Genomic DNA, 25,564 nt, shown 5'->3' on the forward strand with positions numbered 1-25,564 from the left:
ACTGAAAATAAATGAGAATGAAATAAAAACCATTTCTAGTTCACTCCCATTTATTTTTAGTGATAAATGTGATATATATGTGTGTGTCTTGATGATTTCAAGAGAAATTGCAATGGTAAATAAATATGTCAGCAGTATATATAATATTTTTTATATTTTCTAAAGAAGCCTTTGGTAAGTTACAATAAATGAAAAGCTGTTTGATATGTTCATAGCTGTGAGTTAAAATTGGCAGATAATCTACACCTGCTTTCAAATTTATTTTTAAATGGACAGGGTATGGATAACAAAATTATGGTAATTATATATTAAAAATCAAAATTGTTAATACATTACATATGTTTATTGCAGGGTCTAAAACTTACTTAAATACAAATCTAAGAATCTGATATATTTTCAACCATTTCTGAAAAAGTATTTGATTAAAAGATAGTTATGAATTTCTTTTGTAACCATCAAAATGTAGTTCTGAATCAGTTATAAAATGAATGAAAACCAATATTAACATTATCTCATATAAATATAAAACATTAACGATGCATAAGTATCACTTCTAAGCCTTTAGATTTCCAGTACCGTTCGAATATAATAGACAAACGAATGTTTTCGATTCTTCCTCCAGAATCTGCTTCAGGTTCACAATCGTTCCAAATGTGAAATGTCAAGAATTTCAAACGTTTTTGAATGAAAATTGCTTGAACCAGTAATGAATTGATAATAAAGATTTGAATGAATGTATCCCAAGACTGTTTTAATGCTGTGGGAAACCCATGAGGGAATAAAGTATAATTATTGATGCGTATGGTCTTCACAAGTGGTATTAATGATGCTGTGATTTATTCTATTTTTAACAAATTAAAAAATATTTTAAATTATACTTTTCTGAAAAACAAATGAACTATATAATATACATTTTCTATATTTGTAAATTTGCTGAATTGTAATCAGTGCAAAAATGACATAGTAAAATGTTTAGTTTTTTCTTAAAAATAAAAATTTTTCCTTGTGAGAACTATTTCAGATATTAAAATATTTTATTAGTACTATAATAATAAAATTTAATTTCATTAACCAGTACAATTATTAGTAGCAAAGATAAATCAAATCAATGTTCTTAATCAGTAAATCATGTAACGTTGCTTTGTATGGATACCAAAAAATCTTTAATAAATGCATTTTACACCCGTTGAGCCATCTTCTTGTACAGCTAAAGTCCAGTTCTTAAACTAGCTAGCTTTAAAATTTATTATTATTACTACTACAAGAACTTTTAATATGAGAAACAAAATTCATAACTAGTAAATAAGTACTTTATTACTAGACATTTTTCTACTTTTTGTTAAATTGGATTATTTCATTATTTAATCTGTCAATAATATATTTAATTTTTCGTAAAGAAATCATTCTTTTATTTCTAATTACAAAATTCCCGAATTTCAAATAAATTTGCAAAATCAATGAACAATTGCTGTTTTATATATTAAATTAACAAATTCAATCATATCATATATCCAATGAAAACTAAACTTATATTCTAATGATCAAAATATGAGAAATACATTCTAATAATAACTAGAAAAATAAAAACTGTACAAGAATTACTTTAAATATGATTATTAGAATCGGTTATAAATATTAAGTAGATTTAAAAGTATATTAAATTAAAGCAATATGTACATTATTTTATGTTATTGTAATTTATAATTTAATTTACAATACTTCTGTAAAAGCTATGATTTTTCTATAAATATTCAAAAACATTTCATTTTCATACTAAATTCTTAAAATACTTCTAAATGTTTGAGTTATAATGTAAATCTTTAAAAATAACTATGTTAATATGCATTTTCAACAAAGGAATTAAATTTAAAGAATACAGTAATTACCAATAGTTAATTTTTTCATGATAGAGGTTAATAGTTGTAGAGAGTTAAACTAAACTCAACAAAACTACCATTTTGAACTGAATTCAACAGAAGATCCAAAAATCCTAGAAGGGAAGCAAAAAAAGGAAATGCTATGCCTTATAAAAGTTTTTACTGTATGAGATACCTGGCTTTATTCAGGAAAAATCTTCAGAAGGGTGCAGCAGTGTCCTGTGAACTTCATATTTTTTTCAATTTCCAACTCATAGAAAGCTAATAATTAACTAATAATTTAGAAATATCTAGCAAAAGTATCACTCAAAAGTAGAGTAAAAGTAGAGCTCAAACTCATAAAGCAGCAAACTGAACAGAAAGCATCATCGATTATACATTAAAACCACAATATAATCATATGTATCTCATAATATCAACGGGACACAGTATATAACATGTAGCTTTTCAGTGTACTCAATCAACCAAAATTAAACATGAGATTAATATATATATTTCTGTATGTTGATACTCTTTATAGCTAAAATTCTTTCCAATTTAATTATGAGGTTTCTACAGTACCTACTGAGCACACTGATGTATATATTGAAAGTCAACATCTTTTGGGATTGATTAATATTTTAAACTTTGACTCATAGTCTTCTGACTGTTGTGCTCTATTGGGCCAATACCACTTTGTCCTTTTTGTAATGCAACAGAAGGGAGTGGTTCACAGTAATGTGGGATCTAAGTATTAAGGGTATTTGCCACATTTGTTTGTACTACTGTGTAGTCTGTTGTTAGTAGCCATCTCAGCAAAATAGAGGTTTGTAACCTATGATCTTTTTTTTTGTTGTTATTATTATTATATCTGAAACAACCAGGGCCGGCCATCGGGGGGGTGCGGCGGATGCTACGCACCGGGGCCCCGCGATTGAGGGGGCCCCAACATTATCAAGAATGCAGTATTTTTAGTAATTTTTCTGAAGTAATTAATGTATTAGCAAGAACAAAATCACGCTTTAAATAAACATGCATTAATATATGTTCGTGTTTGTAAATTTTTTTTATTTTAAAAAAACATTTGGGCCCAAATAGTTTCTTGCACCCGGGCCCCTTTATCGAGAAGGCCGGCCCTGGAAACAACCAGAATCTTTTAGTATATGCAATGACCTCTGCCCACAACCCTTCAATTACAGATTATTTCCTATTAGATTGTAGACCTCTGTCTTCTTCCATGTTTCTTCCTTCTTTTAATTGATTAACCTGGACAATCAATGGTCAGGAAGTCTGTCACATGATATTGTTTGTGTGTATGTGTTAGTCAGACGAAAATACAAAGATGCCAACAAACTCATTTACTTTTACTTGTCAATGGATTATGTTGTTATTTACCTACAACTGGTCATCCAATAAACATCTCTAAGCCAATTTTTGTTTTAAGATCTTTCAAGCATAGTTAAGATCATACAGTTTAAATAATCAAAGCAACAATTAAAGTACCCCACAATGACTGCAGATTTTAGATTATGTCATGTGACGCTCTAGTTGATTCATACTTTTTATCACAAGTTTAATTATTTATTTTAATAGTTGTCTCATAATTTTGATTTTTTTTTTTTATTCAGTCATATAATAAGTAAATAAGTACAATAGAAATACAATTAATAACATATTAGATATACTAGAATGAATTCTACGAAATAAATGCCATTCACATACACTACATTAAAATAATAATAAAATATTGTCATTTTTTAAAGTGTTTAGGCATATTACAGGAAATCTTATATTATTAGTTTAAAATACTTATCATCCATATGAAAATATACTTAGGTTTTATTAACACATATTTAAAAACAGTTTGTGATATCATTTTGAATGAAAATTATAAATTTAAAAATCATACATCAGAGAGAACTACAGACAGTAAACTTAGGCATAGATGGGCTCCAATAAAATTAAGCAATATCTTATTGTTTGCATTTAAGTATATCTGTAAAAATAATATTTTTTTCTGATTATACATGGAAGTTTTTTGGACTCTGGTATCTTTAAAGATTATATTACAAGAGCATTTCAGGTCCAAGAAGGTCATACTATATTTAACAAATGGTGTGACCATCTATAGGCAAAAAAGGGGTTTTGATTCCTGATATGTATTTTAGCCATGTTTTAGTCTGTGACTGGAAAATTTTTTTGTAAAGTATAGAAAAGTTTTAAGTTTGCACATACATATTAGTTTTCATTGTCATTAATTCTGAATTTTATTTCAATATATTCTGGTAGTAAGCATAGTTAATAAGTATTTTTTTTTAAAAATTATAAATTATGGGATTTTTAAAACAGTTCAGCAAAATATCCCATACAAGTTTTTACCATGACCATAGATTTAGCTATTAATTTAATTGAACAGTAAAAAAAAAAAAAAAAAAAAAAACTATTTGCAAATACTGCAGTTTTAGATCCAAAGTCAAGTGAATATTCAGAAGATTCCTTGGAAGATTTATGCAAATTAATTATAACATATTGTGAAATAGTCACAAAAGGCAATTTATGAGAGGAGCCAAAAGATTTAAGAAATAAATGAAATAATTTAAAAGCAAGCACTGAAGACATATATGAAGCTTATGATTCTGAAACTGAATTATAGGAAAAGACACAATACAGACTTAATGTGCAAAAAATGTAAATAATTATTTATTGTTGTTTTAAATTATTACCAAATTATAATATGTTTAGTAACCTATATTTAACCTATAAGTATATTTTAAAGTTGTGGTCATCAATATAGGTTGCTTTCAAGAAATTATTTTCAAAATTAAAAATTTTTGAAAATAGGTTAAGAACATCAGTTAATGTTACCCTAGGTATACAAAATGGCGGCTTGTCTCTGACTCCAGCATACAGAAGTGAGGAAACAGCGGGGACGCACGTTTTCTAAACCTAACCTAACCTATTCTAATAAATTATCATAATCAGCAACTAAATTATTAGAATAGGTTAGGTTTAGAAAACGTGCGTCCCCGCTGTTTCCTTGCTTCTGTATGCTGGAGTCAGAGACGAGCCACCATTTCATATACTTACGGTAATATTAACCAAAACATCATTATGTCACGATAATTTACAATTTCTAATAATCATGTCTTTAGAAAAGGATATATTGATAAAACTGGGTACAGATAACATAAAGTAATTCAATTAGTTTGTGAAAATGCATCTTGTATTAAAAAATATTTAATTGGTTAATATTTTTTTTATATTTCTTTATAAATTATATACTTTTCAAAACACTTGAGGAAAATTTTTTTTGGGGACTCGATAAGTTATGGATTGCAAGGGCTAGTCAAATCTACCAGTCTGCCACTGCTTCTATCTGATTTTATATTTGTTTCAATGCTGAACATTTAAATTGGAACTGCTAGAAAAGGAAATAATTATTTCTACAATTGCTTTTCAAAAGTATTTATCCTTTTATTCAAAATTTTGTTTAATCTTTGGCTTAAAACTCTAAATACAATTTTTAAAATCTAGCTTAAGTAAATGAACTTTGTATTTTTATATTTAAATTGTATCATATTTTATGATAAACTGTATTGATAATTGATTTGTTGTGAAATCATGTTGTATTGTTCTTAGAAGTGTTGAACACAAAATCGTGTTAATAACAATAAAGGTGGAAAAAGCAATGTGATTGTTATTAACATGATTTTGTGTTCAACACTTCTGTATTGATATTTAATATTTTTTTTGGATTTTATTAAAGATCCATGTTATATATATTATTTATCATTTCATTTTTATAATTCTGAAGATTACATATATAAATTTAATTTTGCAAAATTTAATTTTAATATGAACAATTTTCAAATTTCTAAAAAAGTCCTTAAAGCTATATTTATTTATATTGTACGTATAATAATAATATTTCAGCTTTTAAAGCTAATATTTCATTTCTGTTAACTTATTTACACTTTAACAATTGATCAATTAATTTTGCATTGCATTATTATTATTATTATTTAAATTAGTGTATACCATCAATTTAACCATTAAGTAACAAAACAACGTAACTGTGCGGCTGGTTGCCGTCAAGAACAAACCTGAAACAGGTAATCTGCTTCTAGCTTTTATGATGTTTCTGAAGATGATTGCTTCTCATTCATAAATCATTAAACTTTAAATATTTTTTCAAACTCCTTAAGCAGTTTTCAAGATATTTTTGTTAATTTGGAATTGTTTAAACTTATCTATATTGTTATTATTTTCATCTATTCTAAAAGATAATTAAATAAATCATTATAAGAAAAATAAATGATTTCTTATCCTGAACTTTATAAAGTCAAAACTGTCTTTAAATCTTTAATTATATTAAATACTTTGAATGTTTAACATCATCTTTAGAGTATTAAAAGTTCTACAATATAGTTAAGAAATAAAATCTTTGAAAACTTTTGATATAAATAAAATATCTTAACTTTGTTAAACCACTATTTTATTTTTTATAAAAACATAAAATCTATTTTAAATTTAAAACGTTTAATACGTTTTGCAACTTTATTATTTAACAAATAAAAATAGATAAATAATTCATTCAAAATATCAAATTAAAAAATAAGCTATATACTGAATAAGCTTATATATACACATATATATAAAACACAATATTGCTGCCTTTATAATAAATTAAAATATTAAGCATCACAATATGGATATAAAATATGGATGGATATGGATATGCAAATAAATTTATTTAAACATTTTATATCAAAGGAAATAAATAATACATATATTTTTCATGTGTTTATTAAAAAAATTTCAGTTACAATTAATATATTTATTCATAATACATAAATATGCACACACATATATATATAAATATATATGTATAAAAGTTATATCTGTAAAGAATTTTATATTTTTAAATGAAATAATATTTTAATTTTTAACGCATTTAAAAATTTTAGACAGTAAACTTACCAATATTTTATTCACATAAGTAACATGATTTATAAAGTAAAAGATTATAAAATATGAACCAATGAGAGCACAGTTATGGAGAAAGTTCATCTATACATAAATCGTCATCATAAAAATTAATTTAACATGTATATATTTTAAATTTTCATTCATTAATGAAAAATTACAAACCAAAGAATTAAATTTAAAAATTTATACATAAAAAGTACTACTATTAAACAACTGTGAGAATGTTCACGTGAAGATACCACATAATCTCAGCATATAGTTAAATATGCTTCATTAGAAATAGTAAAATAATTCTATTTTTAACAAAGCTATTTAACTATATGCTGAGACTATATTAAGAAATAGAAAACTGATAAAATAAAACTAAGTACTAATATTAAGATACAATAACCATCTTATTATTTCAGTAACATTGTTTAGCAAACATTTCCATCTATAGTGATAAACACACCTTACTTACTTTTCTAGCAGATAGCTGTATGTGTTACAAACATTTGTGGCTTTTTTGAGAAGCCAAAAACATTTCTAACACGTACAATTGCCTACTGGAAAAGTAAGCAAGATGCGTTTATTACTATTCCAGTTTGGATAACTCATTTTCAACTAATTGCTAACAATTTTAATTTATTCTTTTGAACATAAAAAAAATTAATATTAATGAAAAAGTATATATATATATATATATATATATATTATATATATATATCACATACATATACATTTTTAAATTCTTAACACATGTTCTAAAATATAATTTATTTAATTATTTTCCTAGAATATTGTTTATTCTGCATTTTTTTACAGGTTTGAGATATAAATTAAAATTTTTTCCTCACTGTAATGAAACTTGAAGATAGTTATTTAAATAGTTAAAAAATACTTCTTAAAATATATTACTAGAATAATAAGAAAAATGTTTTTCTATTAAAAACTGATTTAATAATATAAAGATGGAAAGCAACTTAATGATACAACTCATAGAACAAAAGTAGAGATTATCAAATAGAATAAGCCATATCCTTGTAATAACAATAAATCAAATTTAACAATAAAGTTAAAACATACAGATGTACTTTCTCCACAGACTAATTGCTCCGACTCATCTAATGTTTAAATTGAAGAGTGAAATATGATCATGCATAGTAGTTATTTTAGTTAACCTTTATTTACTGAATATAAAGGTTACTACATTTTAAATATTTTAAAAAAACAATCAAATAAAAATTGATATATAATTTTAATGAAAACATTATGATCATGCAATATTAATTCTTCTACACAAAAGAATATTAACTTTATTATTGGTCCAATAATGTATATTTATTTCCTCTGTTTAAAAATTTCAGCTGGCTTGGCAGTGTTAATTTGAGAAGGAATATATAAAGAGAAGGGGTGTTGTGGTGCTTGTAGACAGTTAAATAGTCAGGCTGGAAAAGGGAAAGAACATTTTTTGCTTTATATCTTGAAGCAGGTTGGCAAGCATTTCCAAAACCATATTCCACCAGTGAGAAGTGCAAGAGATTATTCAGTTTACTACTACACCAATGAAACAAAGTGCAACTTCATATTATTTTAGAAATTATAATTTATAATATATATGGCTTCAAGCAACAGAAATAAGAACCATAACTCTATTGTTAATTTCAAACTTAAGAACTTTTAATCTTCATGCTATCATAAAACAGATTATAATTCTGAAATAGTCTTATAATATTTAAATGTCAAGATTATTTACAGTGTTTTAAATATAAAAATGTAATGTAAAATTAACAAAATGATTTTCTGTAATTATTTTTTGTTTTCAATTAAACATTTTTATAATTACAATTTTTTTTTATAAGTAAATAAATAAATAAATCTGTAATCGAGCTTCAGTTTTAGTATCAGATGAAACCATTTATCAAATTCAAAAAAATTCAGATAAATGAATAAAAAAGAATTTAACGTAATATTGAACTTTATATGAAATTTTTTATAAATACAAAAATAATTTAATTATAGAACATATTTATATTCAATACTGTTTTATTTGTAAAACAAGAATTAAATGTAAAAAATTTTTAATATTTAATGCTTGTTTTATTAAGTTGAAATGTTTTAAGCAAGCTTGTATTTTAACGTTTACTTCATTTAATATTTGGAAGTTTTGCTTTGTTTATATTAATGTTATATTTTGCTATCGAACTGTTGCAATAAAACAAAAATATAAATTTGCATAAAAATTCTCTTTTTATGAGCAAAAGCTATTTCAGAATGATGTATGGGATAATTCATCAAACTGATTTTTGTAGTAAAATGTTTTTCAAGAATTGTGAAACAAAATAAAAAAATAATAATAATAATGTTTAATTCATTCAGAATTATATTCCAAATATATGATCAAATTATTAAATGATATTTTTTTCAAATTAATTTATAATTTAAAAACTGACACTCAATAAACTTTATTTATTACCTTTGCCTATTTAGAATACTTACAGACACCAATAAAATTAAAGTGTAGTAAGCTTCATTATATTATGATAATTTATAATGTTGTTAATATAAAATTTATGCACACAAGAATCATTATTCTTTATATTTAACAATTTAAATTGTCAAAATCACTATATTATTTGAAATGATTGCATGCAAAATCATAAATATCTAGTTTGATTATAAATTCTAGAAAAATTTTTAAGAACTTAAATAAAAATAAATAAATTATACTACAGATATATTCATTACAGCATCAAATAAAAATCAATTGCATGCATCTAACCAAAAAACACAGATATTGCTGCTTGAAGCCAAGGGGAATTATTTGTTTAAGAAAATTATTTATTTCCCTGTTTATCATTCAATACACCTTCTATATAATATGAAATTGCACTGTACTTCTACAGCAGACTAGGAGAGCTACATGCAAAAGCACTAAGGGCCAATACCAGAATGAGGTCATCAGCATGGTCACGGGGGCGCTTCTTGCCGACCAAGGTCTCGACCACGTGCGGCTAATTAGTATGCAGAGCAGTTGGTGGTGATGTTTTGGCAGGTGGCAGGGAGTGGGCAGAGGTGGCAGCACATGATACAGCAAGCAGCAAGGCGATGAAAGAAACCAAAACAAAAGAGCAACAATTATGGTTCAGCTCACCATGTCAAAATGCATGCAGTATAAAAAGAGCCACTCACTTCAACCAAGAAACACTCTACTAATCAAAAAAAGACCTTGTTCTTCATAAACACTGTGATAAGTTAATGAAAATATGAAGCATTATGAACATTGTAAAAGTAATATGAATGTGATTCCTTGTTAATTTTTTTGTAATATTGAATAGCTTTGACAAACTGAAATTATTTCATTCGAATATATTGTTATTTTGTAAAAATAACACAATATAATCAATTGATCATAATACATGTGTTTCCTACACATAAAGTAAATCACAAAAAGAAATTTCAGAATATAAGTAAATTTTATCACACTTCATTGTTATTCATTAATATATTTAAAATATATTTTTCTAAATATGACTGAAAAATATACAAATACTTATCTAATATTATACATATATAAATATATTATTACTTTAATATATTTTTAAATAATAATATTGAATATAAAACAACTAAGACAATTAAAATTTAACATTGTTTTCAATTTTATAAATATACTTTTTATACAAATTAATAATTTCATATAAAATGATTTTAAAAATTCACATATAACAAGACGATAAATAAATATAGATAGATAATTTGTATATTTTTATTTTACATATTCTCATTGTTTAATAAAAAAAAATTTTTTATTTTATTTAAATAAATTTTATAATAAATATAATAAAAATCATTAATTTATATTTTAAAATATTATTCCAAATTAAACTATAATTGACTGGAATAGCTTATTATTTTTAATCCTTTAATAAACAATAACAATATAATATACGGATTCATAATTTATTCAATTTACTTTTTCAACAAATAAATTATTTTTTATTTATTGAATTATTGAAAGCTATTTTTTAAACAATTAATCTGCATCTTTTACGTATTTGTTCTTCTGATAGCTGACAAAGTTTTTTCATTTCCAAAATATCATTGAAAGTTTTGTCTAAACATTTTTGGTATCTTTTACCTTCAAAACAGACTTTTGAAACCTTGAATAATAAAAATTTACAATTGTGATCGTTTAACTAAATGCTTTTGAATCCTACACTGAATTTAAATATTTAACATTCTGTAATAAACACTTATGTAGATAAAAAATGGTATTAATAAAAATTTACAGAAAATTAAAAACTGTATTAATTTATATTTTAAATTGCCCACTTTTTGATCTCATAAATATATCACTTTTATGTATGTTCATAATGTTAAATATTACAATTCTACTGAAAGTCCAACTTATTTAGAATTATAATCAGTTTTATAGCTTAATGTAGATGTTTTGTTGATTGATTTTTGCATAAGTGCTGTTAAATTTTATACTGCTTAACCCCTTTCTAATTAGGCATGAACTCCAGTAGCCTGTAACTGACATGAAATTTTAAAGTTTTGTCATGACACTGGCACAAAAAGTAATAAATTTAATTTAAACACAAATAAAAATGTCTACAACAGCATACCTCAAATTAACACATTTTTACTAATGTTTTAACATTAGTATGTTGGTATAAGGTGCTTTTATTTGTGTTTAAATTAATTTGCCCCAGTACTGGAAAGTTATTAATAAATTTAATGTTAATGTTTTTATCTAAAATTGTAAAAGTAATTAAAATTGGTAATAACTCTAAATAAATCTGACTTCTAGAACAAATAAATAATTTGATTCAGGAATTTAAAAACATTATGAACAAATACAACTTGATATATTAATATAACTAGAAAAACTGACAGTAATGATAGAGAAGAATTTCTTGTTGTTATTTTAAGAAATTTTTTAGTTTTTTAAAACTTTGACTTTTTAAAATATAAAACTTTTTAACTTGTATATATGAAGTTTTAAATATCTTCAATGAAGGCAAAAGATGATGGAAATATTTAAACAAATATGTATGTAAATCATATTCAAATTGCTTTTTATCAGAGTAAAAACTTTAGAAAACTCAAATTTTATCAGGCTATATATCCATTACATTAGCCAACAAAAGAATAAAGATTGAGAAAAGATTCTAAATTACTATATAATACTAATCCATAAATAAATAAAATGAGAGAGTATTTTTGTAACTACTACCTATGTTATAAACAAAAAGCTTGATATACCCAACAAGTTAACAAGACTATGGTTTGTGTAAACACAAACAATCTTTTAATGACGCTTTTGGAAATGGAAAAACTTTGCCAATTATTATAACAAATTCTAGCAAAGCAAAGAAAATATTAAAAATCATATACATTCTTGTACTATAATATAAACTATGCATCAATCTTTTATTAAAAATAAATAATCTAAGATAAACTGATTACGTAAAAATTTCTTTATATTAATTTGATTTCATTACGACATACTTTTCTGTAAATCCTTTAAATAAAACTTTCCATAAACAGTATTATAAATAAGAGCTGAAAAGCATTAAAGTATATCTTATAAATATTTATAGTTTTGACACAAACAATTTTTTTTTCTTATTGAAAAATAAATTTAACTGAAACACAGAGCTGCAAAAAAAAAAAAATATTAATTATTATAATAAATAATAAATGAAAATTAAATTAAATTTATGAAATATATATATTCACAGTGTTACATCAAGAACAAGATCATAAATGGTTAAACAGCACCCTCACAAAGTCAAAAAAGTCACTCAAGGGTCCCATGCAGTGCATTAGCAAACACACATCTCCCCTTCAAAATCAATCCCACTTAATATATTTTAGTATTATATCATCACTGCTAAGCAAGCTTCAATAATCAAAGCTGTATTTTAGCTGTATCAGAAACTGATATTGTTTTTTTTTATACTTGAGGAGAAAAATTCTTGTAAAAATAAATTTTTGATCAATTATTGTTTCACATAGTTTACGTGAAACAATTATTGGAAATGATTTGAATTTTTAGAATTTATTTTTATTTGAAAACACACGCACACACTTCTTCAAATCAATTAAACAAAATTTCAGTCATACATTAAAAAATAAAAATAAAGATACAATACTAACTGGGAGAGAGTATGATTTCTAATCAATGAAATAACCTCAGGCATAACATTGCGTGAGAAAGTCATGCCAAAACAAAATATTTTATTTAATTTTCATTGTTGAAGAATATTGTGCTTGAATTTTATAAAGCAATTATGTATAAATATTTAATATTAATCTTATGAATGTTTTTAATGATTATAAAATAAAGTAATTATTGTTTTAATATACAGTTTTTAATGAATTCAAATATTATGTATTTAAAACTCCCCAGTTTAATAATAAATAAGAATGTTGACTTATTTATTTTCAGATTCAAAATAATTTATTTTTTATTTTAAAAATATATTATTTCATTAAATTTATATTATAATTATAATATTTAATAAATTTATTTTTTTTTAGAGTAAAGCTAAATTAACATTGTTTTTTTTTGCAAATAAAAATACTTAATGATTCTTTAAAGTACTTTTTATAATGTTGAAAAATATATTAGTTAATCTTCTACTAACTAAAATTAAAAAATAATCATTGTGATTCTTGACGAATTAAAGTAGATTTTTAATCAAAATATTATAAAAACGTTAGCATCATTTCAGTATAAATGTGAACTCTTGAAAATATTAACTGAATTAAAAGCATAATTATTAAATTTCTCCAAATTTACAATTTTATCACATTGATAATATTTAAAATATTTATTATAAATTTTAGGAAAAGCTGCAATATCATCAATTTTAATTCATTTCTTTGATAAAATGTATAGAAAATATTAATGATCAAAATAACTTTTTACATTTAAGGATATTTTGGTGAATATTATATTATTATTATTATTTCAAGAATATCAATTATAATTATAATATTTTGTATTAAAATGTATTCTGATACGTTTGGTACTTGCGGAAATTAACAAAAATAAGACGTAAACTTAATGTTATACTGTATATATTTGATTTTACATTCTAAACAGTTTTTTTTAGATAACTTTCAGTGTTTAAATTTTTTGACTATTTCAAAATATCATCATCTACTCATAATGCATGTATTACATTATTATTAAATTTATTTATTTTAATATCTGTTTTAGAACATTTTTCAATGTAAAAAAAACTTACACACACACATCTAAATATATATAAGTAGTTGAAAAAATTTGTTTTGTTGACTACTCTATACAATCACATCAAATTTTGTATAAACTTTTTTATTTTAGCATCTTATTTCATAAAGCGTATAAATTTATTTACAAGCTAAATTTACGAGTTTATTAAGTTAATTATTAGTTACAGTTATATCATATATATAAAGACTATCGAAAAAAATTTTTTATGCGTGTATTTAATTTTATATAAATTATATACACATGCAACCATTTTGTACAAAGAACCTGCAAAAGCTTCAGTTTCAGAATATACAATTATAATTGTTGGGGTAGTCATCACAGGCTATATAGCATTACTTTGCAGATGTAAATAAATAAATAAAATAAAAAATACATTAATTTTATATATCGGCATATCTCAAATATTTCAATATTATCCTACATACTGTATATACATTTACATAAATATTTATAACTATTTAATCTATCTTAATAATACATGCATACATATATATATATATTATTTCTTAAACAAATAAAACTCTAGAGCATGAACTTCTAAATAGTTTTAAATGAACCTTTTATGCAAATCTTATGAATAAAAATCCTTTGATAATTTCACATATTTGATGAATTCCAGATTACTGTTGTGAGAAATTTGTAAAAATTATTTGGTGTCAAAAAAAAAAAAAATGAAAGATATCCATTAAAGCACAGTATCAGATACTGACAAAGAATACATCCTTGTTTCATTTTCTAATTATAAAGATGATAAGTTTGGAAACTCATTACTTTTAGCAATTTATACAAACGACAAACTTGCAAAAAAGACAAATATAGTTTTAACTAAATTGCAAAGATAATTTAATTTGATGATTAGAAGTATAAGGAAATCCATGTTATGAATTAGATTCATTTTGACAGTCAAAAAATTTGAAAAACGTCCAATCTCTGATTGTCTATCTTGAAATTTGAGTTTTATATATTTTTATATGAAATGTCTAATGTTTCTGGGTTAAAAGATCATTTGAAAAAAAAATTATTTTTAATGTTCTCATATAGTAGAGAGAAAAATTAATAAACAGCAGAAAATTTTTTCATTTAAACTAATAAATATTTAAAATAAATCCTTGTTATAAATTTTACTTGTTTCAATAACCAAAAAAATTCTAAAAGAATCAAATCTCTAATACAAAAAAAAAATGTTGTAAATATATAGCATTACTTGAAACGTAATTGTATTGTTTAAAAGATGGCTACAAGTATTTTTAAAAAGACGCACTGGATCAGTGATAAACTCAATGATTTTTCCAAATAATGTGAAATATAATATATACATTTAATAATTTTCTGCTAACAAATAATCTTTCAAGTAATATAATAGATAATAAACCTGTGGCTCTCAATTCATGTTCCTCAAACATGCCCAGAGTGTTTCACCAAAAAAATAAATAAATGTATAGCTTTTAGAGAGAGATTTATGAAAATATTTATGATTAAAATTTACATTGAGCAATTGGATTTTAGATTGACAATCAATTAAGCAAGATTTGCATCATTTGTGAATTATAAATTAGCTAATGTACTATTCACATATTGCTTACAGATTATTTCAAGTATATTGGTAGTGAGCTGAAAACACAGATAAAGTCATTTCTTGAGAGTTAGTAAAAATTACAAAATAACAGAAGAGCAAATGAAGATTTATGCACAAAAACTGTTACAATAACCTTAACTATAAGATTTTCTGTACTTAGTTTAAATGTAAGACCATTAATTAGTTATTGTAACATTATATATATATGTAAAATATATGAAAAAAAATTCATGGCAAAACAGTTAACAGTACAAAAACATTGTTTAACAATATGAATGTCCTCATTTTTTTAATTATATGGTAGATTCAGATGACTGAATCATTTTCAAAAATGAACAGCAAGATTTTGAATTTCAATAATATATTCTTTTTCAAAACATTTTTAAAAAAAATTCCTTGATTCTCTTGTCTGTTATTTAATTAAGTAACTATTAGCAATTGATAATTTTATATAATCAATTTTTTGTGTGTAGAACTAAAAACTGTTGAAGATAATTGTAAATTATTCTTAATTTATTTCATTCCTGAAAAATAGTATTTGTAATTCAGAGATGATATATATAAAATTGTTATTTGATATATAATCTCTCTTTAAACAGAGATACAATAAAAAGTAAAAAGAAAAACAGAAAGAATATGGCTCTATTTGCATTTAACCAAAAAGCTATTTAATAAAGTAATTGTGTTCAATACACAGTTATCCTATAATACAAAAAAATGATTAAAAACATAAATTATTTTCTTTGGAAATAATATCTACATATCTCTATTATGAATCAATTACTTATTAGTAACAAACTTACATTTTCTACTAAATGTATTATTTATATAGAAAGTTCTAAAAACTTAAAATAAAATTTTCTTTCTGGGTTTTAAAATTTTTTATAACTTTTTATTTAAATAGTTATTTATTTGTATTTATTACACACCTATATATATAATATATATTTGTAAATAATAGAAAAAGGTGGCTATTTTCATATTATTACATAAGTAGATATAAAAAGCAGCAAGATCATGTGGTAATAATCTAAATAAATTAGTAGTAACATACTTTCATTCAAAAACTTTAAAAATTATTCTTTTATGATGATAACAGATTAGTAAACAGATTTGTATAAAATATCCTATAAAAATAATTTTATCTCAACAATTTTCAGCACATTCTTAAACCAACAATAATCTATTTAATTCTGCTGAAATCATAAGAGTTTTCAACAAAAAGAATTTTATAAAATTTATATACTAATTAGATGTAATAATTCATATTCATATTTTAATAATTAATAATTTTTAATAAACTATGAATGTAATTTAATTTTTATTTAGTTTTAATTTTGAAAAATATTCTTTAGTGCAATATATATATATATATAGTGTTACTATTTTACCAATACATCCTCAAATATACACACATCCTCATTTTGGAGAGTAAAAATTATTGTCTGCATACATTTTTGTAGATTTCCTGTTTTTTCCTCATTTTCAGTGATTGGACATTTTCTTCATTCTGCTAGTATCATACACACAGACTTTTCTCTATTGGTAACTGTGTAGTGTTAAATTTAGAATTCACAAGCTGGCTACCCAACTAGTTACACATCAGTAATTGAGTAGTTTTCCATTTCTGACATTACATTTTTAGCATTTTTTTTTTTCACTTCACATTTCTGGTTTCAGTTCCAATTTTCATTAGCACCCAGTTTTACTTTTTGATCACACGTGGGCAGTGTATAGTGTTAGCTTTCGTTGCATTGTTACTGTTTATGATAACCTACAGTTTATCCATACACATTCATTATAGCAACTTCTTGCTTAAATCAACTTACTATATAAGTATAAATAAAATTTTATTCACTACAATATAATATATAGAAAAAAAATGTTTGATATTTATTCTGATTTTTCAATCATTATCTAGAAAGTTATCTTGCATATCAATGATATTGAGATTAATTTTTCAATCTTAATTGTTCCAGATGATTAATCAATGTTCCAAAAATAAAATGCAAATTTACAGAATTATTAATGTTTTTATCTTGGAAGAGAGGAATGGAAAGGTGAATATATTGCTTGTAGTTTAGAAATGTATGTTTTGATTGCAAACGTTGAAGTGTAAAACTTAAAATTATATATTGCCATTGAAAAACACTTGAAAATATGAAGATGAGCTAGCCACTGTGGTAACTTAAAGATGCATAAAGAAATTCAGTTAATTTTGAGATTTTTAAAAAAAGCATTAACATTTTTGACCTGGTTAATAAGCCATCCTTATGCATGGACAGCTGAAAAATGAGTGCTTGTGTCAGAAAGAAGGATGAAGGAATAGTTTCCAATAAAGTAAACAAGCAAGGAAAGTGGGATATGATGAGAGTGGTTCATGTAAAAGATTGAGGAGATATTTCCATGCAGAAGAGAAGAAAGGAAGTCCTTGCCCCTGCTGTTTATTTGTGTGTTGTTAATAGACTTGTTATAAATTTCACTCTTCATGATGCTGATATGGGAGAGGTGAGAAACAGTTTGGATAATTTTTGGCTGCCTGCCAATCTACTGCTATATTGAGAGTACAGAGTTACATTACCTCTGTGCAGGAATGCAAAACTGTAGCATTCCCTCTTCTTAACTCTTTATTGAGATTGGCCAAAATTGATTTAACCCATTTCAGACAAAATTGGCCAAAGGAAAAATCATTTAACTGGTTTTGCTGTACAAATTCCCCTTGTAGCCTGAGGGATAAAAACAATTTTGTCTCCAGGTACATAAAAGGAAAATTTTTCAGAGCTTAAAGAGTGAATGTCATCTTTATGTGTGATGAGCCTTGTATTGAGGGATCAGGTGTTGCGGTACTTCATCATACAATGCATTAATGCCCATCTCCTTGTTTATGATCAGAATGATGTATACTTCATTGCTGTATCTGTGATCCATAGGGTCTTAATCATTCTATAAGAGATAGTATAAAGTTGGGTTGTGTCTGTAAGCAATACCTTTACTATTGTTTCTAATAATGGATTCATAAATTGATTAAAGGGTTTTTGATTATGCGAATGTCGAGAAGGAAAAAGTAGGCTTATATTTTGGCACATGTTGATTGGTGTGTGTAAAGTTCTGGATGAAGCAGGGGCTATTTCACTTCTAAAGGTCATTCTATAGTACTAGACAAATGATCCTGCATAACTCCACATTTCAATCTGTGGCTTTGGAGCAGTTAGTTTAGGCATTCTTGATCCAAGACATACTAATGCAATACTATGTTTGGTGGTCTTGGAAGAGACAATGGTAACAATTTCTTTGCAAGTTTGAAGAGGTCAGTTAACCAAACAAGTTAGTAGAAGTGAGATGACCTGCAAATCTTCTTAATAATTGCATTCAGCATGGCACAGATCTTGACATTGACTTACAAGCTTGATAATGAAGATTTATAATTATATCTCAGTTTACACTCCATGTTGAGTCTGTAAAAGAGTTCTGCAAGTTTATTGATTAAATAAATCACTGTGGCTGTCTGTATTTCCAGTTATTCAAAGACTTCTAAAAATGTTTCCAGCTCTCAAGTCATTCTTTCTTTTACAGAACAAACCACAAACTATACTGAAAACGTTTTTTGAGGATCTATTAAGTGAAATTTATTTATGGCATTTACGTTCTCTAATTAGTGTACTCTGTACTCATATTAACAAATCAGAAAAGAAAAATAACTCCTTTATTGATGTGATGAAAGATTTTTCATCTTTACAAGACCTCCTTTAAGAAAGGATGTCAATTTCATGCCACTCAAAGTGAAGGACTTTCTAAAACAAATGGAAAGCAATGACTATAAATCTGAACTGCAACAGTTTCAGTGCAATGTAGAAACACAGTATGAAGAATGTTTCGATATTTTAAATTTGTAAATGTGACTTTTCAGAAATTTTCTGGGTTTGTGGCTAGATCTTGAAGATATCTCCTGGAAAGATGTACAAATAAGTATAAAATTTTTGATGGAAAAAATGTATTTGATGATACTAAGTATTTTGATCAGTTCAATTTGGAGAAATTTATTACCACATATGATGGAAAGTTTGTTTCAAGTCATAAGAAATGATGCAACTGCATTGAATATTGTGAAACTGAAGAATAATAAATAAAATTGTGAATATAGCTGTTAATGTTTGTGATGAATGATTCTTTCCACCCATAGAAGCATGAGATTAAATCTAGTGACTAATATACATGGGTTCACAACAGTGATTATGAAGTGTGGATGACCCTTGCTTTCTGTAAGTCATATTATTTTTTTCACATTCTCTGCTACTAGACATTTTTTTAATACTCCAGAATATATTTTTAAATGAAACGGCCAATTTAATTTAAGTCATAAGGCTTTCAAAAGTAAAAGGTTAGCCACAATATTTTACTATATCTCCTAGTTATAAAATTTTTCAGAACTTTCTGCTCTATTCTGGGCATTGAGTTGATTGGATTTCTTCATATTGGAGTTTCACAATATGGTAACCATAAATATATACACATATATTTACTAAATTATATCCCACTAAATTTATCTGACCAATATAAAATTTATTAGACTCAAATATTATGCATTTAAAAATATAGATTTAAATGTTTAATAGCTTTCATTAAAGCAAACTCTTTCATTTGTGGTTGTTATCAACTCTTCATTAAATTTCAAATAAATTAATGTAATTTTATTGGTTATTAAAAATAACCACTTGAAACTGAAATATATATAGTGGTATTTACAATATAAAATACTGATTTAAAAAGTATAGATATACTATTCTTATTTCATACTTACCTTTAATTATTAATATTGAAATGCCAACAAATTATAATATTTATTATGTTACATCCTAGAGATTATTGAATTTTATTAATAAATTAAAGAAATATGTTTAAATTATTTATATATAACTTAAAATAAATAATTTAGAAATGTGATAAGAAAGTAAAACCTGAACTATAGCCTAACAGTGCAACAGTTTAGTACAGCGCTTTATTCAAAAACATTAAACATTTTAAGCTGAAACATTAATTTTAATATTTTATTTATTTCTAATTTAAATTGAAAGAATACAGCCAAGAGTTCTAATAACTAAATTTACTGATTCTACTTACATAAATAAAACATAAGAAATAAGTATAAACTTACTACAAAACTATACTGTTCACTATAAATATGCTTTTATATAATACAGATTACCAATTACAAACTTATAACTATAACATGATATATGTTTTAAGAAATATCAAGGGATCAATTAATTAATTACAAATATAGTAGTCATCATTTATTGCTGCTTTAAATCAAACTTGTTTAAAAATATTTGAGAATTATAAAATTACTATGTTAACTTTCACTTTATTCTACTTATAAAATTTTAAATAAATTTAACTAAATTTAACAGACTTATATGTAAGAATAAAATCAAACTATAATTTCTAACCAAATTAAAAGTTGATCACAAGTGAATACTATTTTTAATGTGTCAACATAATAGTTACTAATTATGAAGACAGAGAAGAAATATTGCAAAAATATTACTAAGATTATCACATGTAGAAATTGTTAAACCATAATATGAAAAATAAAAAATTTTATAACAACTGGGCTTTTGTTTATTGAAAGTTTTGATATGCCAATGACTCAGATAGGCATTGATTAACACAATTTATTAGAATAATGAAAATTCTGTTATTTTGATGTTATAACTTGAAGCAAAAAAGTCAATTATTTCCTTCATATACATTCATCAAATGATTAAACTGTTTAAAATTTAAATCAACTTCTCAAAGTATTGATAATAAAACAAATGTTTTATATACCATTTTGAAAATTTCTGTTAGATATATTCTTATATATATACAGTATTGAACCAAATATCTGGATTCCAGAAATTTGGAATTACCAGAAAACCAGCTGTTTTTGAAACTGGTTAGTTTTGAACTTGGTAGGCTGTAGTAGAGTTGTAGTTTGATATGCAGCTACTTTGTTTTTATTGCATGACACCAGTTCCAGTGTGACTGCTGGCATAGTGTGTGATAAGTATAATTTCATTCTTTACTTTCCATTGTTTTATATTTTGAATTTTCTGGTTTTCTGGACATAGGCTATCAAGCCTGTGTCCAGAAAACCAGAAAATCCAGCAATCTGGACCATTTCTGAACTCGAGTATGCTGGATATTTGGTCTAGTATTGTATATAAATATACGTGGTACGATCCAAAAGTTTGGGGACTGCAGTAATCTATGACAACAAAAGCATGTATTTGAAGTTACAGCATATGAAATGGATTCTACCAAACCACCTCTATGTGTTCAGGTTAATTTCACCCATGTCATGTGATTAAACTGCAAGCGCTGCTGTTTTTTTCCGGAGATAGTTACCTTTGTTCTGCGACGTAATAAAAGTGGAGTTTCAAGAACAACCTCCAACATTAAATTTTGTCAGCGTTTAGGTAAAACACCTACGGAGACTTTAAAATTGCTAAGAAAGGTGTACGGTGATTATACCATGGCAAAGTCGAAATGTTAGAGGTTGTTCTTGAAACTCCACTTTTATTACGTCGCAGAACAAAGGTAACTATCTCTGGAAAAAAACAGCAGCGCTCGCGGTTTAATCACATGACATGGGTGAAATTAACCTGGAACACGTAGAGGTGGTTTGGTAGAATCCATTTCATACGCTGTAACTTCAATTACATGCTTTTGTTGTCATAGATTACTGCAGTCCCAAAACTTTGGGGTCGTACCACATATATATTAAGAATCTATTATTATATATATTGTGTGTGTTCAAAAATCATATCATAGAAACCTATTCAGAAATTAAAAAATTTTACTGAATTTTTACAATTTGAATTTACTATACAAGACACTCTATATATCATAAATGATTTAAAATACATTACACTACATATTTACATCTTACTGCAAATTTTAAAAATCTGTATATAATTTCTTATTAATTTTGAAAATACATTTTATGGTATAAAATAGAAAATTTATAGATACAATATATAATTTGAATTATAAATATCTATATAATAAGAACTGAATTATTTTAAATAGTATTTGCACTAAAATCTTAAATGAAACTTTCAATTTTAGGAAATCATATTAATATTTAAATTACTGCAACTAATTGAACAAGAAAATCAGAGGTGTAATTTTGCTCATTGTGGTAATTATACTGACCATACCTGAATTTAAATTCACACCTGCAAAAATGGGAGTATGTAAAAGGAATATACAGTATATGCTGTAAAAAGAGTAAAATTTATATCAGAATCCAAGATATTTTTATTTTAAAATATTCTAATTAATATTTAAATTTTATAGTTCACATATTATCTTACTATAATGTAAAAATATTTCAAACAATAAAACTATAAATTGTAAATCCAAAACTTGTAAAAGCATTTCATGGCTACGAACAATTTGTTATACATAAATTTTCTTTCTTACTTGTTAGTTATTTTCTAATTTATGTATATTTACAATATTTACAAGAAAATAAATATTAACAGTTAAGCATTCAATAAAAACTACATCATCAATATAACTCAAAATTATATGAGGTATACTAAAAAATATTCCTTAAATTCTAAATAGATTACAATATTAATTAGTAATTTTTTAAAGCTTTTTAAAATAACTAGTATATTTTTCTTGCATTTATTGAGTTAGTTTTGGAATTACAACGTTATATGTCAAAAACTTTTTATTTCTTATGATCGGCATTTAAGAAGAGAACTTATTAATAAAAAGGCAAACATTATCATCATGATAATTCTATAAATGCTAATTTATGTATGACTGAAAATACTATTTGTTACATATTTATAAATTTATAATTAACATATTTTAACCACATAAACTTTTATATTTAATTTCTCTTGTTGTCTGTTTTATAATATTTTTGTAAAGTCTTTAAGAATGACCAATTTCTATTCTTTAATTATACATAACTATTTTAATAGCCATGTCTTATGTAAAGTTTAACGTTAACCGAATATCAACATTTTGCTTAGATATGAACATGATAAAAGTACAGTAATCTTTCAGTGATTGTAAATGTGCTAAATATAATACCTTTGCTAAGTACGAATCTTTTTTATATTTAAAATTGTATCTATTTTTAAAAATTCTATTACACTTTTTCATGTCTTGGAAAACTAACCAACTACTTTATGATGACTCTAACAATAAATAATTTTAAAGTTGTTACTGTAAATTATAACATTTATTATTCTTTAGAATATAAAAATATATGAGGCTAAATGTTTTAATAATGCTTAAATGATTATAAATTGTTTACACACCTTTATTTCATTAATTTATCTGTAATATTGATATTCTATCAAAATTCAGTGTGCTGTAGTTTATTTGTAAGTATTTAACTGTTTCAATTTTATTTTATTTCTACTATGTATAACGAAGATATCGATTATTGAGTTAAAAATATTCCTTGTGTACAAAATCAATAGATAAAATACTCCCTTCAATCAACAAGTTCTAAGACAGAGGTTGTAAGAAACTATTTATTGGAAGAAAAGAAAGTTATACAATACCATCTTCAAAGTATTTTCCTTCTTCAGCTATGCACATCTGCTAACATCAGTATCAGTGCTGAATGTAGTCAACAAAGCTGTTTTTTGCAACCACCTTCAGAACCACTGTTATGGCTGTTTCAATTTCATCAGATGCGAAACATCAATCTTTCAGTTATTTCTTCATCCAGGAGATAGAAAAAATGTCTGAAGTGCTAAGTCAAGATAGTAAGGCAGTTGTAGGAGCAAGAGGGCACACTGTTCCTGGACAAGTGCTCTGCAACAAGAGTGGACTGATGTGCTGGTACATTGTCATGGTTAGGTGTCAAGTTTTTGAAGCCCACAACTCTGGTTGTTAATGTAAACTAGCATTGCAAAAGCCTTTCAGAATCTCCATGTCAACATTTTGCATAAAACATGTCACAATGTATGACAAGGTTCAAGCAACTATGATGGCAGTTCTCAAGGTGATTGCAAAAAAATGGCTTTGTTGACTGCTTCTAGGAATGTTGACAGAGTGCATAGCTGTAGAAGGGAAGTACCTTGAAGGTAATATTGTATATTTTCTTCCAATAAATAATTTCTGTAAATACTTCTATCTCAGAAATAATTAACTGAAGGGAGTATTTACTGTATTACATGTAAATTTGGTCTTTTATTATTATATATACAATCGGTATCAATATCATAAGATTTTAATATATAATAAATGTATTAATTTAAATCATCAAACATTAAATCACAAAATTACAAATTCTGTTTATCACAGTAAACTGAAACTGAATAGATACATCTAAACACCAAAAAGCAGCAAATAATGTATATATTTAAACAAAACAAATGTTTTCTTCTGTTTTAAATGGTCATCTTCAGGTTAGAAGAGATGCAGATAAAAACGAACTTTGCTTGTTTTCTTTCAGAAACAGATGAAAGCTGTTTCTGAAAGCAAAATTTATTGTGAAAATAAGCAAAGTTTAAGAAAACAAGCAGAAATTATTGAGACAATGCTGGGCTGCAATTTTTAATCATATTTTAAATTTATTTCATTTAAAATACGCACTCTCAATCTCAAATTAGTAGTGTCTTGCCCCTGTACAGCATACTTTTCGTGAAAAAACAACAGAGTCATTCCAGTCATCTATGTAACTCCATTCTGGAAAATTTTTGAATTGAAATCACACGACTTCCAGTCTAGACTAGATGTTCACATATAGGTTATCAGAGCCACCTGATCCTAAGCTTTCTATATGTGGTTTCAACTTTCATCCAGATAACATCATTCTCAACACTAAGGAAAGACACCAGACAGTGGGAATTTACAGGTTTACAATTTTTTTCA

The 25,564-nt window shown here is 24.9% G+C and overlaps 1 protein-coding gene across 5 annotated transcripts in view; it reads right to left on the reverse strand.

Moving 5' to 3' along the window:
- The window catches only part of LOC136968563 (muscleblind-like protein 1), a 194,829-nt gene that overhangs the window by 46,816 nt on the left and 122,449 nt on the right, over nt 1-25,564 (reverse strand). For 3 of the 5 annotated variants that reach the window (XM_067262575.1, XM_067262581.1, XM_067262558.1), the window contains one exon: nt 9,773-9,838. The exons of the other annotated variants lie outside the window; for them this stretch is intronic. In XM_067262575.1, coding sequence (XP_067118676.1) covers nt 9,773-9,838 — 66 coding nt within the window. The remainder of the gene's footprint in view (nt 1-9,772; nt 9,839-25,564) is intronic. 5 annotated transcript variants of the gene reach the window in all.

This window comes from Centruroides vittatus, unplaced genomic scaffold (assembly GCF_030686945.1).
Source record: "Centruroides vittatus isolate TY-2023 unplaced genomic scaffold, ASM3068694v2 contig_1033, whole genome shotgun sequence".
NCBI classification, from domain to species: domain Eukaryota; kingdom Metazoa; phylum Arthropoda; class Arachnida; order Scorpiones; family Buthidae; genus Centruroides; species Centruroides vittatus.